Genomic DNA, 20,701 nt, shown 5'->3' on the forward strand with positions numbered 1-20,701 from the left:
ACAGTCACCTCTCATGGCAGGCCTTGTGGATCTGCTGCCATATGTCTGGGTTTTCTGTTTAACAAAAATATTGAGTGGAGGAGCCAGGCCATTAAGGATCTTGAATACAAGACATGCGTCGGTGTATTGCACAAGATTTTCCCAACTCAAGAGCTCATGTTTTCTACGGATGTGACAATGATGATGGCTATTGGGCTTCCTATCAAGCACTTTGAGAGCCTGTTTGTAGACAGACTGAATAGGTTTTAATGTTGTACAGCAAGCTTGGGCCCAACTAGTCAAGCAGTATGTTAAGTGGGGAGTATCATAGATTTGAAGTACAGTTTTGCTACCTCTGTAGTCAAACAATTTCGTATAAATCGGAAATTAGCTAGATTGAATTTAGTTATTTGAATTACCCTTTTCACATGCTTTTAAAAGAGAGGTTGGAATCAAGTATGATGCCAAGGTACTTAAAATCGGATACCACCTGGAGCTTCTCCCCTGACACATAGACATCTGGCTCAGTAGCATCTGTTGCCCTCTTTGTGAAGAACATGCAAACAGTTTTTTCACATTGAGATGCAAACACGAGTCACTGAGCCACTTTGTAACCTGGACCATTACAGTAGTGAGTTCTCGTGCAGCTTGTTGTCCATATGTTACAGGGAAACAATGGACATGTGTCTTCCACTCCCCGTCCTCACCCCCCCCACCCCACCACCACCAGACAGCATAAATCACACAGTCCGCTAAATGACAAACATTTAAAATGTCCCGACCTGTGATGTTCTTGCGTAGCTCGTCGTCATTCTCCTTCAGAGCATTTATGAGCTGTGGAATTCCTCCCTCCTCGATGAGAGACATCTTGTTGTCCATGTTCTCATAGATGACGTTCCTCATAGCCCCTGTGGCGTAGCGAGCCACCTCCTGGTTCTCACTGTTGAACAGCCTCACCAGCTCCGGGATGGCCTTATATTGCCGCACCTTGTGATGGAAGAGAGAGAGGGACAACTCTGTAAGGTTCAGACTCAAACATATGGTACTAATTCACTCCCTACCCCTTCTCCTTGTCCCCAACCAGTCAATGTTTTGCAGGTCTGAAGAGGTGAAGAGCAAAGGGAAGAGGTATAGAATTCATTGGGACTGGCTGGAGCTCCTTAGTGAACCCTGCTACCCCTCCAACAAGAGGATAGATAAAGAACTATCTATAATGCTGCTAGTTAACAGAACAAGTTCCTACAACAGGAGTAGTCAACCCTGTTCCTGGGGTACTGCGGGATTGTGTTCCAACCAGGCACCACACGTGACCAACTGAGCTAATTGATCAGTTCAGTGATTACCTAAATTCCACACACCTGGTCTTCCGGCGTCACTCCCAGGACCAGGGTTGCCTACCCCTGTCCTACACGATACCTGTCTGTGACAAACTACTACATACCCGCTTGGAACAAAATTGTGTCTGTCTGTCACATCAACAAGACCACATTCTTTTATAATGACTAAGATCACATGAACGCCTGCTGAACTGTGACATAAATCAAAGTTTTGACTTTTATAATGAGCTGCTTCGACAAGATTGCCAGTTGATACACAATAGTTCTTATGCAACTAACAACTTCACCACTATTAAAGTATGTCCCTTATATTCTGCTAAGGAATACTGTACCACACCGACTGGGGATGCAACCTATTGCCCATGGGTCCCAAATGGACAACCTATTGCCCATGGGTCCCAAATGGACAACCTATTCCCCATGGGTCCCAAATGGACAACCTATTGCCCATGGGTCCCAAATGGACAACCTATTGCCCATGGGTCCCAAATGGACAACCTATTGCCCATGGGTCCCAAATGGACAACCTATTCCCCATGGGTCCCAAATGGACAACCTATTGCCCATGGGTCCCAAATGGACAACCTATTGCCCATGGGTCCCAAATGGACAACCTATTGCCCATGGGTCCCAAATGGACAACCTATTCCCGATGGGTCCCAAATGGACAACCTATTGCCCATGGGTCCCAAATGGACAACCTATTGCCCATGGGTCCCAAATGGACAACCTATTGCCCATGGGTCCCAAATGGACAACCTATTGCCCATGGGTCCCAAATGGACAACCTATTCCCCATGGGTCCCAAATGGACAACCTATTGCCCATGGGTCCCAAATGGACAACCTATTCCCCATGGGTCCCAAATGGACAACCTATTGCCCATGGGTCCCAAATGGACAACCTATTCGCCATGGGTCCCAAATGGACAACCTATTGCCCATGGGTCCCAAATGGACAACCTATTGCCCATGGGTCCCAAATGGACAACCTATTGCCCATGGGTCCCAAATGGACAACCTATTGCCCATGGGTCCCAAATGGACAACCTATTGCCCATTGGTCCCAAATGGACAACCTATTCCCCATGGGTCCCAAATGGACAACCTATTGCCCATCGGTCCCAAATGGACAACCTATTGCCCATCGGTCCCAAATGGACAATCTATTCCCCATGGGTCCCAATTGGACAACCTATTGCCCATGGGTCCCAAATGGACAACCTATTGCCCATGGGTCCCAAATGGACAACCTATTCCCCATGGGTCCCAAATGGACAACCTATTGCCCATGGGTCCCAAATGGACAACCTATTCCCCATGGGTCCCAATTGGACAACCTATTGCCCATGGGTCCCAAATGGACAACCTATTTCCCATGGGTCCCAAATGGACAACTATTCCCCATGGTCCCTGGTCTAAAGTAGTGCACTATATAGGGAATAGGGTTCCATTTGAGAACCAGACAAAAAGGAGCCTTATTACCTGGTTCTTGGAATCGCTGTTGTTGTAGCATTCGTGTTGAATATAAGCTGCTCCCAGAACCTGCATGTCAGCATCGTCCTCTTTCAGGTACCTCACCGCCGTGCCATGTCCAAGTTATTAATCCTGTCCAATCACAAAGAGAGCAATCAATCATTATGGCCCCGGGGATTCAATCTGATCACGATGGTGGACAACGCAGCTTTTAAAGGCAATGTCACCGCGTTCATTTAAGGTAAACGAATGAAAGCCACCTGCAAGCCAGGCCTAATCTGCCCACATCAGTGCCCGACCTCACTAATGCTCTTGTGGCTGAATGGAATCAAGTCCCCAGCAATGTTCCAACATCTAGTGGAAAGCCTTCCCAGAAGAGTGGAGGCTGTTATAGCAGAAATGTTCCAACATCTAGTGGAAAGCCTTCCCAGAAGAGTCGAGGCTGTTATAGCAGCAATGTTTCAACATCTAGTGAAAAGCCTTCCCAGAAGAGTGGAGGCTATTATAGCAGCAATGTTCCAACATCTAGTGGAAAGCCTTTCCAGAAGAGTGGAGGCTATTATAGCAGCAATGTTCCAACATCTAGTGGAAAGCCTTTCCAGAAGAGTGGAGGCTATTATAGCAGCAATGTTCCAACATCTAGTGGAAAGCCTTCCCAGAAGAGTGGAGGCTATTATAGCAGCAATGTTCCAAAATCTAGTGGAAAGCCTTCCCAGAAGAATGGAGGCTGTTATAGCAGCAATGTTCCAACATCTAGTGGAAAGCCTTTCCAGAAGAGTGGAGGCTGTTATAGTAGCAATGTTCCAACATCTAGTGGAAAGCCTTCCCAGAAGAGTGGAGGCTGGTATAGCAGCAATGTTCCAACATCTAGTGGAAAGCCTTCCCAGAAGATTTGAGGCTGTTATAGCAGCAATGTTCCAACATCTAGTGGAAAGCCTTCCCAGAAGAGTGGAGGCTGGTATAGCAGCAAAGGGGGACCAACTCCTTATTAACGGCCATGATTTTTGAATGAGATGTCCACATACTTTTGGTCATGTAGTTAATCAAGGGAATGAAAATCATAGGCTACTCAATTGAGAATCACCTTTGAATAGTTTTTTTGTCCTGTGTCTGGGAAACTGGCCCTCTGTGTATGACAGGGTTGAGGTCAATTACATTCAAAGGAAGTACACTGAAATGAGGCCAACTGAGGTAAAACTCAACCCTGGTATCTGATTAGGTAAACTGAGGTAATACTTGACCAGCTAGGCCAATATGATTCACAGGTTTCACTGCCATGGTATAATTATGTGCCTGTGTGAATGGTAACTCATCTTAAGGTAGCACACTGTGTTTTCTTTTTCTCCATCTGCTGCGCTAACCGCTAGGCGCCAGCTGTTTGTGTGTGACATGTGAAGCCTAAAACTGCTGTGGTGGTACCACACCCAAACCAGTCCTGCCACTTAAGGGAGCAACGCGGGAGTCGTGTCAGAATCCATAGCTGTTACACACATAGAAACACTTACACACATAGAAACACTTACACACATAGAAACACTTACACACATAGAAACACTTACACACATAGAAACACTTACACACATAGAAACACTTACACACATAGAAACACTTACACACATGGAAACACTTACACACATAGAAACACTTACACACATAGAAACACTTACACACATAGAAACACTTATACACATAGAAACACTTACACACATAGAAACGCTTACACACTCTTCACATACACTGCTGCTACTGTTAATGATCTAATCTGATTGGTCACTTTTAACTGACTTTTAACTCTGCGTTGTTGGTTAAGGGCTCATGTACCAGTAAGCATTTCACAGTAAAGTCTACACCTATTGTATTAGGCATGTGATCAATAACATGCGACCAATAACATTTGACCAATAACATGTGACCAATAACATGTGACCAATAACATGTGACCAATAACATGCGACCAATAACATGTGACCAATAACATGTGACCAATAACATGTGACCAATAACATGTGACCAATAACATTTGACCAATAACATGTGACCAATAACATGTGACCAATAACATGTGACCAATAACATTTGACCAATAACATGTGACCAATAACATGTGACCAATAACATGTGACCAATAACATGTGATTTATATTATTACAGTACATGTAACATACATGCACCCAGGGTATTGCAGCTTGACCCTTATGTACTGCACTCAGGGGTACTGCACTGCAGCTTGACCCTCATGTACTGTACTCAGGGTACTGCACTGCAGCTTGACCCTCATGTTCTGCACTCAGGGGAACTGCACTGCAGCTTGACCCTCATGTACTGCACTCAGGGTACTGCACTGCAGCTTGACCCTCATGTACTGCACCCAGGGGCAATGCAGCTTGACCCTCATGTTCTCGTCTGAACTGTGTATGAAATTTCTGTTGTTCACTACACATGGACAATAAAGTTGTATTCTATTCCATTATATTGTCATTGTGTATCCAGTCCTTACTCTTGAGGTTTCCCCCATGCTGCCAGTCATGTCTTACCCACTGAGGTTTCCCCCATGCTGCCAGTCATGTCTTACCCACTGAGGTTTCCCCCATGCTGCCAGTCATGTCTTACCCACTGAGGTTTCCCCATGCTGCCAGTCATGTCTTACCCACTGAGGTTTCCCCCATGCTGCCAGTCATGTCTTACCCACTGAGGTTTCCCCCATGCTGCCAGTCATGTCTTACCCACTGAGGTTTCCCCCATGCTGCCAGTCATGTCTTACCCACTGAGGTTTCCCCCATGCTGCCAGTCATGTCTTACCCACTGAGGTTTCCCCCATGCTGCCAGTCATGTCTTACCCACTGAGGTTTCCCATGCTGCCAGTCATGTCTTACCCACTGAGGTTTCCCCCATGCTGCCAGTCATGTCTTACCCACTGAGGTTTCCCCCATGCTGCCAGTCATGTCTTACCCACTGAGGTTTCCCATGCTGCCAGTCATGTCTTACCCACTGAGGTTTCCCCCATGCTGCCAGTCATGTCTTACCCACTGAGGTTTCCCCCATGCTGCCAGTCATGTCTTACCCACTGAGGTTTCCCCCATGCTGCCAGTCATGTCTTACCCACTGAGGTTTCCCATGCTGCCAGTCATGTCTTACCCACTGAGGTTTCCCCCATGCTGCCAGTCATGTCTTACCCACTGAGGTTTCCCCCATGCTGCCAGTCATGTCTTACCCACTGAGGTTTCCCCCATGCTGCCAGTCATGTCTTACCCACTGAGGTTTCCCCCATGCTGCCAGTCATGTCTTACCCACTGAGGTTTCCCATGCTGCCAGTCATGTCTTACCCACTGAGGTTTCCCCCATGCTGCCAGTCATGTCTTACCCACTGAGGTTTCCCCCATGCTGCCAGTCATGTCTTACCCACTGAGGTTTCCCCCATGCTGCCAGTCATGTCTTACCCACTGAGGTTTCCCCCATGCTGCCAGTCATGTCTTACCCACTGAGGTTTCCCATGCTGCCAGTCATGTCTTACCCACTGAGGTTTCCCCCATGCTGCCAGTCATGTCTTACCCACTGAGGTTTCCCCCATGCTGCCAGTCATGTCTTACCCACTGAGGTTTCCCATGCTGCCAGTCATGTCTTACCCACTGAGGTTTCCCATGCTGCCAGTCATGTCTTACCCACTGAGGTTTCCCCCATGCTGCCAGTCATGTCTTACCCACTGAGGTTTCCCCCATGCTGCCAGTCATGTCTTACCCACTGAGGTTTCCCCCATGCTGCCAGTCATGTCTTACCCACTGAGGTTTCCCCCATGCTGCCAGTCATGTCTTACCCACTGAGGTTTCCCCCATGCTGCCAGTCATGTCTTACCCACTGAGGTTTCCTATGCTGCCAGTCATGTCTTACCCACTGAGGTTTCCTATGCTGCCAGTCATGTCTTACCCACTGAGGTTTCCTATGCTGCCAGTCATGTCTTACCCACTGAGGTTTCCCATGCTGCCAGTCATGTCTTACCCACTGAGGTTTCCCCCATGCTGCCAGTCATGTCTTACCCACTGAGGTTTCCCCCATGCTGCCAGTCATGTCTTACCCACTGAGGTTTCCCCCATGCTGCCAGTCATGTCTTACCCACTGAGGTTTCCCCCATGCTGCCAGTCATGTCTTACCCACTGAGGTTTCCCCCATGCTGCCAGTCATGTCTTACCCACTGAGGTTTCCCCCATGCTGCCAGTCATGTCTTACCCACTGAGGTTTCCCCCATGCTGCCAGTCATGTCTTACCCACTGAGGTCTCCCCCATGCTGCCAGTCATGTCTTACCCACTGAGGTTTCCCCCATGCTGCCAGTCATGTCTTACCCACTGAGGTTTCCCATGCTGCCAGTCATGTCTTACCCACTGAGGTTTCCCCCATGCTGCCAGTCATGTCTTACCCACTGAGGTTTCCCCCATGCTGCCAGTCATGTCTTACCCACTGAGGTTTCCCATGCTGCCAGTCATGTCTTACCCACTGAGGTTTCCCCGATGCTGCCAGTCATGTCTTACCCACTGAGGTTTCCCCCATGCTGCCAGTCATGTCTTACCCACTGAGGTTTCCCCCATGCTGCCAGTCATGTCTTACCCACTGAGGTTTCCCATGCTGCCAGTCATGTCCATCTGTCCATCGTAGATATCCATGCCCTTCCCCACACTGTGAATGCTCTTGACAGACATGGTCCTGGGAAGAGAGGCCTGTCTCTGTTGCTGCATCATCATCAGATTCCCCTGAGACCCCGACGACACCTACAAATAATACATAATAATAATAATAATAATAAAAATACAAAATTATAATATGAATAACAATTATAGATTTGAATTTGTATAGCGCTAAGGCGTTTAAAAAATATATATAATAGCTAATAATAGTAATATGACAGATAAACATCAAGGCAGGTAAAATAGTGATGGTGTAGCAGTTGCTAAGAATAATTCCCAGATTAGACCCGGCCCGTCATGAACCATGGGCTATGTGAAAATACGGGGGCTCACCTCCCAGTGTTGTTATATAGTATATATACACACACACATACATATACAGTATATATACTGTATTATAGTGTGTTGTATTGTTCTACAGTATTATAGTGTGTTGTATGTTATACTGTATTATAGTGGGTTCTGTATGTTGACCTCACAAAATACATTTACGTGCAATTGAAATGAATTGTAACATATCGTTACCCTCACCTGGCCCATCACGAACCCACCTCCTCCATCCCCCCACCGACGCAGCTGTTCCCCGGGGGAAGGTCGACGCCCGGAAGTGGATCCCATGGACATCCTGTTGTTCCTGTTGTTGATCCTGTTGATGGTGCGAAACGCTGGTCCTTTAAAGGAATGCTGCTGCTGGACTGACATCATCTCCTCTCCCCCTACCGGATGTTACAAACATACGGATTTACAACAAAAAAATGTGTTGGAAATACAATCTTTATAAAAAAGTAAATGTTTTTACTGTGAAGAAGGTGTACTGTGACACGTTAAAAATGCCTTTGCTTTGGACAAAGAACCAAGTTCTATTTTAGCGCCTAGCTACGCAGACGCTCGTGGATGAAATGATTGAATAACATTTTATTTTGCAAAGTGAGCGGTGTGGTCAGCATGTAAAGCTAGTTAGGAGAGTGCATTTTTTGTTCCTAAATACATTTCAATTGTATAAGAAACAGGTTATCAAGTCAATTCACATGCCATGCAAACGGAATGTGTTAATCTTGTGTCAAATTTCCGTTAGGGCTCCACCAACCATCATCTCCCCTCCGCTCTGGGCTAGTGTCCCGCTGAGTGAGCGCCTCATGGGTACCATGGACCCCTGTCCTCCTATTCCTCCTCCTGCTGCCTGTCTCATTTGTGTCCCTGAGCTGTAGGCTCCTCCGCTAACAGTGCTGTAGACAGACTGCTGGCGGCTGAATGTGGCATCGCGGTCTGAGACCAGGCTGAAGCCATCGCTGACGTCTGCAGCCACCCAGGCTGCCACCGGAGACGGCTGAGAACAAGAATCAGAAACAGAATCAGGAAGTGTTGTTGCCAAGCGATGAACTGGAACAGGAACAAAGGAATTTATCTTGGTGTGGATATAACAGTTCATCATCAACATCCACATCAATCCACATCCCCATCAATCCAGATCCCCATCAATCCAGATCCCCATCAATCCAGATCCCCATCAATCCAGATCCCCATCAATCCAGATCCCCATCAACCAGCTCCCCATCAACCAGATCCCCATCAACCAGATCCCCATCAACCAGATCCCCATCAACCAGATCCCCATCAATCCAGATCCCCATCAATCCAGATCCCCATCAATCCAGATCCCCATCAATCCAGATCCCCATCTATCCAGATCCCTTCTATCCAGATCCCCATCAATCCAGATCCCCATCAGTCCAGATCCCCATCAATCCAGATCCCCATCAATCCAGATCCCCATCAATCCAGATCCCCATCAATCCATATCCCCATCAATCCAGATCCCCATCAATCCAGATCCCCATCAATCCAGATCCCCATCTATCCAGATCCCCATCAACCAGATCCCCATCAATCCAGATCCCCATCAATCCAGATCCCCATCAATCCAGATCCCCATCTATCCAGATCCCCATCAATCCAGATCCCCATCTATCCAGATCCCCATCAATCCAGATCCCCATCAATCCAGATCCCCATCAATCCAGATCCCCATCAATCCAGATCCCCATCTATCCAGATCCCCATCTATCCAGATCCCCATCTATCCAGATCCCCATTATCAATCCACATCATTATCAATCCAGATCATTATCAATCCAGATCCCCATCAATCCACATCCCCATCAATCCATATCCCCATCTATCCACATCCCCATCAATCCAGATCCCCATCAATCCACATCATTATCAATCCAGATCATTATCAATCCAGATCCCCATCAATCCACATCCCCATCAATCCATATCCCCATCTATCCACATCCCCATCTATCCAGATCATTATCAATCCCATCATTATCAATCCAGATCATTATCAATCCAGATCCCCATCAATCCAGATCCCCATCAATCCATATCCCCATCAATCCATATCCCCATCTATCCACATCCCCATCTATCCAGATCATTATCAATCCACATCATTATCAATCCAGATCATTATCAATCCAGATCCCATCCCATTATCAATCCCACATCATTATCAATCCAGATCATTATCAATCCACATCATTATCAATCCACATCCCCATCAATCCACATCATTATCAATCCACATCATCATCAATCCATCAATCCACATCATCATCAATCCACATCATCATCAATCCATCATCCACATCATCATCAATCCACATCATCATCAATCCATCATCCACATCATCATCAATCCACATCCCCATCAATCCATCATCCACATCATCATCAATCCACATCATCATCCATCCACATCATCATCATCCACATCATCATCAATCCACATCCCCATCTATCCACATCCCCATCATCCACATCATCATCATCCAGGTAGAAAGACAACAATACTGATACATAGAACAACACTTCACGTTCACACAATAAACAGACAAAACATAATATATAAATGACTATACCTGTGCAGGCAGGTTCTGGAGCCTCATGGAGCGCAGAGAGGCCTCTGGGTCTGGCCCAGGGCCACGGCTCATCGTCCGGATCACACTGGACATCTGTTGGCCCCTCATGTTGCCCCCTCCTCCTCCCCGGTAGACCCCTCCTCCCTGTAGAACAAAACATAAATAAACCAGAACCATGGAATTTACAGTATATTACTCTAAACACACTAATTAAAGTAATTATTACTGTATACTAAATACTGTAACTATAGTGAAGTAATTATAATTCATAATTCAAATATATTTCTTATGTGGTATAAATTCAGTACACATAGATGTATACAGTACACAGAATATAATAAATAATTAAAATACAATAAATAATTAAAATACAATAAAGCCTTAAATTACATTAAATAATAAAAATACAGTAAATCATTCAAATACAGTAAATAATTAAAATACAATAAATAATTAAAATACAATAAACCATTAAATTACATTAAATAATAAAATACAGTAAATCGTTAAAATACAATAAATCATTAAAATACAGTAAATCAAATTAAAATACAATAAATCATTAAAATACAGTAAATCGTTAAAATACAATAAAACATTAAAATACATAAATTATTAAAATACAATACATCATTAAAATAAAGTGAATCCTTAAAAATGTTACCTCAGCCCCCTCCTCCTAGGGAACCCCCTCCTGTGCGCATGTCATCAAGGTACTTGTCACCCTCCACCTCCTCCTCTTCCACCTCCACCTCTTCCTCCACCTCCCATGGTGACCCTCTGACCGCCTCCCAGGTCCACCGCCGAGTGGGAGGAGAAACCGCCTGAGTAGTGAGACATATTGGGAGCCTGGGGGACAGAGGAGGAGGAATAGGAGGGGAGAAAGAGGAGGGGAGGAAGGAGGAGGAATGAGGAGGAGGATGGGAGGAGAAGAAGAAGAATAAAGAAGAAGACGTTTAACCTCTAACCCCCCGAGACACAACCCCCCTCTAGAAAGCTTAGGGGCACAATGGAACAAAGGCTTGTTGAATCATTATTCGATTCTGTAAATGCAATAGGTCACTGTCATAAAAGGGAGTGGTTGACGCAAATGAAAGTCTGTGCACCTGCATTGTGCAACGCTAATTGTAAAGTCATGGGAAATTGTTGGGGTCTCGATTTTTATTTTATTTATTAATGGAGTTCTTTATGTTGCTGCTATATTACCCTGTCATCTGAATGATGTACTTAAATAATCTACTGGATATTTGCTGAATCTATTACAAAAAACACAATATATGTCCGAAAAAATATTACATTCATTAAATCAATGAATGTATCAATGAAAGTTCATTCAACAATGCAGTTGTGTAATGGTGTCATAGTCTAATGACGTCTGCTATGCTAACGTGAGGTTGAAACGTTATGACTGTGAGATGTGGAGGAATCTGGAGGGTGGAAACATTATGACTGTGAGATGTGGAGGAATCTGGAGGGTGGAAACATTATGGCTGTGAGATGTGGAGGAATCTGGAGGGTGGAAACGTTATGACTGTGAGATGTGGAGGAATCTGGAGGGTGGAAACATTATGACTGTGAGATGTGGAGGAATCTGGAGGGTGGAAACGTTATGACTGTGAGATGTGGAGGAATCTGGAGGGTGGACACATTATGACTGTGAGATGTGGAGGAATCTGGAGGTGGAAACATTATGGCTGTGAGATGTGGAGGAATCTGGAGGGTGGAAACATTATGACTGTGAGATGTGGAGGAATCTGGAGGTGGAAACATTATGACTGTGAGATGTGGAGGAATCTGGAGGGTGGAAACATTATGACTGTGAGATGTGGAGGAATCTGGAGGGTGGAAACGTTATGGCTGTGAGATGTGGAGGAATCTAGAGGGTGGAAACATTATGGCTGTGAGATGTGGAGGAATCTGGAGGGTGGAAACATTATGACTGTGAGATGTGGAGGAATCTGGAGGGTGGAAACATTATGGCTGTGAGATGTGGAGGAATCTGGAGGTGGAAACATTATGGCTGTGAGATGTGGAGGAATCTGGAGGGTGGAAACGTTATGACTGTGAGATGTGGAGGAATCTGGAGGGTGGAAACATTATGGCTGTGAGATGTGGAGGAATCTGGATTTGGAAACATTATGACTGTGAGATGTGGAGGAATCTGGAGGGTGGAAACATTATGGCTGTGAGATGTGGAGGAATCTGGAGGGTGGAAACGTTATGACTGTGAGATGTGGAGGAATCTGGAGGGTGGAAACATTATGGCTGTGAGATGTGGAGGAATCTGGAGGGTGGAAACATTATGACTGTGAGATGTGGAGGAATCTGGAGGGTGGAAACATTATGGCTGTGAGATGCGGAGGAATCTGGAGGGTGGACTTTACGTCTTGGAGAGATTGGCGCAGAGCTGCTGGGAAAATACCACACTTCCAGAGAAGACCTAACTCACTGGCTCTCTGGCACACTGCCCTGTGAAACCATCCCACGGTGTATTTACAGGACGCTGTAGAGGGCATACACAGAGTATACTGTCCACGTGTTCATGGAAACAGATAGTGAAACAGATAGTGAAACAGATAGTGAAACAGATAGTGTAAACAGATAGTGGAAACAGATAGTGAAACAGATAGTGGAAACAGATAGTGGAAACAGATAGTGTAAACAGATAGTGGAAACAGATAGTGGAAACAGATAGTGAAACAGATAGTGGAAACAGATAGTGGAAACAGATAGTGGAAACAGATAGTGAAACAGATAGTGAAACAGATAGTGGAAACAGATAGTGTCTATAATGTCTCTATCTCTTTATTTGGCGATGACGAACCGCTTAGGTCTTCATGGGCCTTTTGCTTAAACACATTATCTGACATCCAGAAACCACTGGATGTGTAATGGATGCAATATTTTCCTAAGAGTCAGAATATGTTCTGGAAGGACGGTAATTGTTTGTAATACCTAGTGCCTAAGACTACCACTCACCACGACAAGTCTGGGGCCTGTCATAACAGGTGTGGAGGCTGTGTAGACAGGACTACCACTCAGCATGACAGGTCTGGGGCCTGTCATAACAGGTGTGGAGGCTGTGTAGACAGGACTACCACTCAGCATGACAGGTCTGGGGCCTGTCATAACAGGTGTGGAGGCTGTGTAAACAGGACTACCACTCACCACAACAGGTCTGGGGCCTGTCATAACAGGTGTGGAGGCTGTGTAGACAGGACTACCACTCAGCATGACAGGTCTGGGGCCTGTCATAACAGGTGTGGAGGCTGTGTAGACAGGACTACCACTCACCACGACAGGTCTGGGGCCTGTCATAACAGGTGTGGAGGCTGTGTAGACAGGACTACCACACACCATGACAGGTCTGGGGCCTGTCATGGAGGTGTGGAGGCTGTGTAAACAGGACTACCACTCACCATGACAGGTCTGGAGCCTGTGTAAACAGGTGTGGAGGCTGTGTAGACAGGACTACCACTCACCATGACAGGTCTGGGGCCTGTCATAACAGGTGTGGAGGCTGTGTAGACAGGACTACCACTCACCATGACAGGTCTGGGGCCTGTCATAACAGGTGTGGAGGCTGTGTAGACAGGACTACCACTCACCATGACAGGTCTGGGGCCTGTCATAACAGGTGTGGAGGCTGTGTAAACAGGACTACCACTCACCATGACAGGTCTGGGGCCTGTCATAACAGGTGTGGAGGCTGTGTAGACAGGACTACCACTCACCATGACAGATCTGGGGCCTGTGTAAACAGGACTAGCACTCACCATGACAGGTCTGGAGCCTGTGTAGAAGGAGGACTTGGAGCTGAACCCTGGGTTGAAGGTCTGGTACTTCATTGTTGAAGATCCGCCGTGTTCTAGAAAACAAAAGAGAGGGAAAATCTGACGGTCATTAAACCACACACCAAAGCCTGATCCAATTTAAAGACAAAACTAAGGAGGGACCTGAATCAGCACACCAAAGCCTGATCCAATTTAAACACAACACTAAGGAGGCACCTGAATCAGCCCACCAAAGCCTGATCCAATTTAAACACAACACTAATGAAGGACCTGACATTTAAAATATAAATATATATTTTTAATTTAACCAGGCAAGTCAGTTGATGACGAATTCTTATTTCCGACAGCCTACTCCAGCGACGCTGGGCCAAATGTACATGGCCCTATGGGACTCCCAACCACGTCCGGGTTTTGATACAACCTGGATTCGAACCGGGTACTGTAGTGACACCTTTTGCAATGAGAAGCCTTAGACCGCCGCGCCACTCGGAAGCCCAACAAAACAACGAGGCCTTGTGTTATTTTTTTTTTTTTTACCGCAACCAACACACCCATAACAAACATTGAAATGACATTGACATAACTAGTATAATGATATGGGATGTGACATCGTAAAACTTGTTGGGACATTTTATTATGACTGGATACAAGGTCCAGTGTGGTTATAACTGTAGGTCCCTTCATAAAGTACGGTTTACACAGGCAGGTGTTGTTGACAGCTACATAGACTGTTAAACAGCCACCACTAACATTGAGTGGTTGCTGCCAACACACTGACTCAACTCCAGCCACCTTAATAATGGGAATGGATGGGAAATGATGTAAAATATATCACTAGCCACTTTAAACAATGCTACCTAATATAATGTTCACATACCCTACCATTATTCATCTCATATGTATATGTTTATATACTGTACTCTATATCATCTACTGCATCCTTATGTAATACATGTATCACTAGACCCTTTAACTATGCCACTTTGTTTACATACTCATCTCATATGTATATACTGTACTCGATACCATCTACTGTATCTTGCCTATGCCGTTCTGTACCATCACTCATTCATATATCTTTATGTACATATTCTTTATCCCCTTACACTGTGTATAAGACAGTAGTTTTGGAATTGTTAGTTAGATTACTTGTTGGTTATCACTGCATTGTCGGAACTAGAAGCACAAGCATTTCGCTCCACTCGCATTAACATCTGCTAACCATGTGTATGTGACAAATACAATTTGATTTGATTTAGTAGGAGAGTACAGGTGTTAGACAGCTGAGGGGAATTCCCACCTGAGATAAGCTAGCGTAAATGGAACATAATTCCATAATTTTGTTTTTTAAATGCACTTTTCTCTCCACGCATATTCTGGTTGGGAACTTAAAGCACGATAGCATCATGCTATTCAACCTGCTATTCTTTTTTTGGGGGTGGAGATCAAATAAATGAAGGTGTGGTCGGAGGTGTCTACAGAAATAACACCATTGTCCACGCACCGTCATTTTCAACTTGATAAGAGCTATTGATCAGAGCTATTGATCAGAGCTATTGATAAGAGCTATTGATCAGAGCTATTGATCAGAGCTATTGATCAGAGCTATTGATCAGAGCTATTGATCAGAGCTATTGATAAGAGCTATTGATCAGAGCTATTGATCAGAGCTATTGATAAGAGCTATTGATCAGAGCTATTGATAAGAGCTATTGATCAGAGCTATTGATAAGAGCTATTGATAAGAGCTATTGATAAGAGCTATTGATCAGGCTATTGATAAGAGCTATTGATAAGAGCTATTGATCAGAGCTATTGATGAGCTATTGATAAGAGCTATTGATAAGAGCTATTGATAAGAGCTATTGATAAGAGCTATTGATAAGAGCTATTGATCAGAGCTATTGATAAGAGCTATTGATAAGAGCTATTGATAATAGCTATTGATCAGAGCTATTGATAAGAGCTATTGATAAGAGCTATTGATAAGAGCTATTGATCAGAGCTATTGATAAGAGCTATTGATAAGAGCTATTGATAAGAGCTATTGATAAGAGCTATTGATAAGAGCTATTGATCAGAGCTATTGATAAGAGCTATTGATAAGAGCTATTGATCAGAGCTATTGATAACTTTAGTGTTAGTTCCTCACATTTATAACTGTAGTGTTAGTTTCCTCACATTTATAACAGCTATTGATAAGATGCTATTGATAAGAGCTATTGATCAGAGCTATTGATAAGAGCTATTGATAAGAGCTATTGATAAGAGCTATTGATAAGAGCTATTGATCAGAGCTATTGATAAGAGCTATTGATAAGAGCTATTGATAAGAGCTATTGATAAGAGCTATTGATAAGAGCTATTGATAAGAGCTATTGATAAGAGCTATTGATCAGAGCTATTGATAAGAGCTATTGATAATTTAGCTATTGATCAGAGCTATTGATAAGTGCTATTGATCAGAGCTATTGATCAGAGCTAGGTAAATGAGCATTCCGTTTCGATAAGGGGATTGTAAATTTAAATGATTTTTATTTGATCTATTTGACCTTATAATCGCTGGAGATAAACGTGAACCAAGTCATATGTCAGCAATCTGAAGTATATTATCATATATATATATATATAGTACATATCACATTTTCCACGGTGGTGAAATGCCTTATAACATGCTGAGATGATATGTGGAGACCCAAGCTGTAGGCTTCTGTAGCCATTCACAAATCACAGTATGAACCTACCAGGTTGATTTATGGTTTCGAGAATGTTTTAATTATATTCTCAGACTTTTCACTATAATATTTATAATTTGTATCATGCAAAACATTAGCCACTAATCGTTAGCCACCGTCAGTTATACCCATAGACATTTATAACTGTCTCGTTAGTGTTAGTTTCCTCACATTTATAACTTTAGTGTTAGTTTACTCACATTTATAACTTTAGTGTTAGTTTCCTCACATTTATAACTTTAGTGTTAGTTTCCTCACATTTATAACTTTAGTGTTAGTTTCCTCACATTTATAACTTTAGTGTTAGTTTCCTCACATTTATAACTTTAGTGTTAGTTTCCTCACATTTATAACTTTAGTGTTAGTTTCCTTACATTTATAACTTTAGTGTTAGTTTCCTCACATTTATAACTTTAGTGTTAGTTTCCTCACATTTATAACTTTAGTGTTAGTTTCCTCACATTTATAACTTTAGTGTTAGTTTCCTCACATTTATAACTTTAGTGTTAGTTTCCTCACATTTATAACTTTAGTGTTAGTTTCCTCACATTTATAACTTTAGTGTTAGTTTCCTCACATTTATAACTTTAGTGTTAGTTTCCTCACATTTATAACTTTAGTGTTAGTTTCCTCACATTTATAACTTTAGTGTTAGTTTCCTCACATTTATAACTTTAGTGTTAGTTTCCTCACATTTATAACTGTCACTTTAGTGTTAGTTTCCTCACATTTATAACTTTAGTGTTAGTTTCCTCACATTTATAACTTTAGTGTTAGTTTCTTCACATTTATAACTTTAGTGTTAGTTTCCTCACATTTATAACTTTAGTGTTAGTTTCCTCACATTTATAACTTTAGTGTTAGTTTCCTCACATTTATAACTGTCACTAGTTAGTTTCCTCACAATTTGCATCGTTCCATTACATTGTTAGTTTACCTTTCTTTCCTGTTTGAGATTTGTGTGGTTGTTCCTGAGGATCGCTTGCTATAGTAGATCATATTAGGCTAACCTATTACAATAATTTGGGACATGAACACTGGTAAACAGCATCCTCTATGGTTTGTCCCCATAGAGGAATCATTGTTTTGTGCTGCAGTACCATGAGGTTCTAGATAGATAGGTTCTAGCCTGTGCCTTCCAAAGAACTCATTTGGAGTGTTTTTTCTTCTTCTATTTTAACCATTATGGAACGCAGCCCACATGTTGGAACGCAGCCCACATGTTGGAACGCAGCCCACATGTTGGAACGCAGCCCACATGTTGGAACGCAGCCCACATGTTGGAACGCAGCCCACATGTTGGAACGCAGCCCACATGTTGGAACGCAGCCCACATGTAGCAGTTTGAACCTGGAGCTCACGGTTCAACGATGACCCGGATCGTTGTCATCACAGTTCCACGACTAGTGAGGATTATCAGGGTAGATTCATAGGACTACTGGTCAACCCTTCATGGATTGAACAATTGAATATTGAAGAATAAAACCACTGTATTTTGTTTTTGTCAGGCACTCCAAATCGTTTTGTCTTCAGCACGGTCGACTAGACGACACATATTATTATTCATAAATACTTTCCTAACACCTATAATAATATAGAAGATCAGAGTATTTTTCAATCTAACACTTGGTGCTGAAAAGGAGACCTGTATGCCTGTATTTACTCGGCATTCTTTCATTGTTCCGTAATATTCTGAACCGTTCTCTCCATATATTTTAGTGAGTCTGTCAAGAAAATGTAAGGAACACCGTATTTAAAAGGATGGCTTTAGATACATACACTGAAAACCCTATTGAATGAAAACTTCCATGAGAAAATATGCTGGTCAGCAAGTGGTAGGGTTTTCAGTAGTTGAATTACATGTGTTCAGCATGTGAAGGGAACCACGCCTGCAAAGCCCATCCCGCGCCTGCATACGCTTAGTCTAAGTCGTAATCAGGCCCCTGCATACGCTAAGTCTAAGTCGTAATCAGGCACCTGCATACGCTAAGTCTAAGTCGTAATCAGGCCCCTGCATACGCTAAGTCTAAGTCGTAATCAGGCCCCTGCATACGCTAAGTCTAAGTCTAAGTCTAAGTCGGAATCAGGCCAAGAGAGAGCAGCGGTAAGAGGAAAGGTATCTCTTGTCATAATTACACCTAATAATGTAAACTAATTAACTGGACCTTCTGCATGAATGATACAATACCGACAATTCAGGTTCCTGTTTACTCACGCACGCAAGCACGCAGGCACGCAGGCACGCACGCACACACACACACACGCAAGCACACACACACACACAAGCACACCTTTGCGCGCACACACACACAAACACACTACCCATTACACCAACATGTGATCATCTATATTCTGACCTGGTTGTCAATGGTTACCTGACAGTCAGGAGGACAACAATACTGATCCAGTACCTGAGTCACACCAGCCTGACCTGGGTGCAAATAGCATTTGATTTCTTTCAAATACTTTGAGCATGTGAGCAAGCCTGTAGAGCCGCAGGGGCGGGATTAGCATCGGGGCTATTCCATTGGATGTACTACTTCAGACAAGTTGAAATAAAGGATTTAAAAGAAAACAACCCAGCGTCCTCAGGAGAGAGAGACAGCGGCTTAATAACTGCTGCTGTGTAGGTGAAGCCCTGAGAGAGAGACAGAGACAGAGAGACACAGAGACAGAGACAGAGAGACACAGAGACAGAGACAGAGAGACACAGAGACAGAGAGACACAGAGAGACACAGAGACAGAGACAGAGACAGAGAGACACAGAGACAGAGACAGAGACAGAGACAGAGAGACACAGAGACAGAGACAGAGAGACACAGAGACAGAGAGACTCAGAGACAGAGAGACACAGGGACAGAAAGACACAGAGACAGAGAGACACAGAGACAGAGACACAGAGACAGAGACAGAGAGACACAGAGACAGAGACACAGAGACAGAGAGACTCAGAGACAGAGAGACACAGAGACAGAGAGACAGAGACAGAGAGACTCAGAGACAGAGAGACACAGGGACAGAAAGACACAGAGACAGAGACACAGAGACAGAGACAGAGAGACTCAGAGACAGAGAGACACAGGGACAGAAAGACACAGAGACAGAGACACAGAGACAGAGAGACTCTGAGACAGAGAGACACTGGGACAGAAAGACACAGAGACATCGCCTTAGTAACTGACTGAGAGCAGTGACCTTATGGTGTGTTATTTATAATGAAACTGACACAGGTTTGTGTTTAAACTACAAATATCTAAAACTACACTATGTTTATCAATAGAAATATAATTTAATGTCCAATACATATTAACAAAAATATAGTTATTATTGTTTTAAAACATACATATGTTGTTGTTGTTCTATAACATACATATTGTTGTTGTTGTTCTATAACATATATATATATTGTTGTTGTTGTTGTTCTATAACATACATATTGTTGTTGTTGTTGTTGTTCTATAACATACATATTGTTGTTGTTGTTCTATAACATATATATTGTTGTTGTTGTTGTTCTATAACATACATATTGTTGTTGTTGTTGTTCTATAACATACATATTGTTGTTGTTGTTGTTCTATAACATACATATTTGTTGTTGTTGTTGTTGTTGTTGTTGTTCTATAACAGACATATTGTTGTTGTTGTTCTATAACATACATATTGTTGTTGTTCTATAACATACATATTGTTGTTGTTCTATAACAGACATATTGTTGTTGTTGTTCTATAACATACATATTGTTGTTGTTCTATAACAGACATATTGTTGTTGTTGT

The 20,701-nt window shown here is 43.4% G+C and overlaps 2 protein-coding genes and 1 long non-coding RNA gene across 9 annotated transcripts in view; 1 reads left to right on the forward strand and 2 right to left on the reverse strand.

The window, feature by feature from the left end:
* Window positions 1-8,049, reverse strand: part of LOC127908415 (plakophilin-3-like) — a 32,087-nt gene extending 24,038 nt beyond the window's left edge. Inside the window, 5 exon segments of the mRNA XM_052466770.1 lie at window positions 762-966; window positions 2,801-2,904; window positions 2,907-2,923; window positions 7,389-7,549; window positions 7,997-8,049. Coding sequence (XP_052322730.1) covers window positions 762-966; window positions 2,801-2,904; window positions 2,907-2,923; window positions 7,389-7,549; window positions 7,997-8,005 — 496 coding nt within the window. The 5' untranslated portion in view covers window positions 8,006-8,049.
* Window positions 5,420-7,226, forward strand: LOC127908509 (uncharacterized). Of its 6 annotated transcripts, none has more exons than XR_008067516.1 (4): window positions 5,892-6,122; window positions 6,275-6,422; window positions 6,497-6,684; window positions 7,097-7,226. It is a non-coding gene; the product is annotated as an uncharacterized LOC127908509 (long non-coding RNA). The 6 variants fall into 6 exon arrangements; XR_008067517.1 differs by having other exon boundaries at window positions 6,535-6,684; XR_008067519.1 differs by lacking the exons at window positions 5,892-6,122; window positions 6,497-6,684 and adding an exon at window positions 5,420-5,672 and having other exon boundaries at window positions 6,831-7,100.
* A 3,031-nt stretch (window positions 8,050-11,080) lies between the features above and the next one.
* LOC118375579 (plakophilin-3-like) overlaps window positions 11,081-20,701 on the reverse strand; it is a 30,980-nt gene continuing 21,359 nt past the window's right edge. For both annotated transcript variants that reach the window (XM_052466794.1, XM_052466793.1), the window contains 2 exons: window positions 14,169-14,260; window positions 11,081-11,241 (listed from right to left, as the gene is read on the reverse strand). In XM_052466794.1, the coding sequence (XP_052322754.1) occupies window positions 11,113-11,241; window positions 14,169-14,260 (221 nt within the window). In that variant the 3' untranslated portion in view covers window positions 11,081-11,112. The remainder of the gene's footprint in view (window positions 11,242-14,168; window positions 14,261-20,701) is intronic.

Source organism: Oncorhynchus keta, chromosome 17 (genome assembly GCF_023373465.1).
Source record: "Oncorhynchus keta strain PuntledgeMale-10-30-2019 chromosome 17, Oket_V2, whole genome shotgun sequence".
NCBI lineage: Eukaryota > Metazoa > Chordata > Actinopteri > Salmoniformes > Salmonidae > Oncorhynchus > Oncorhynchus keta.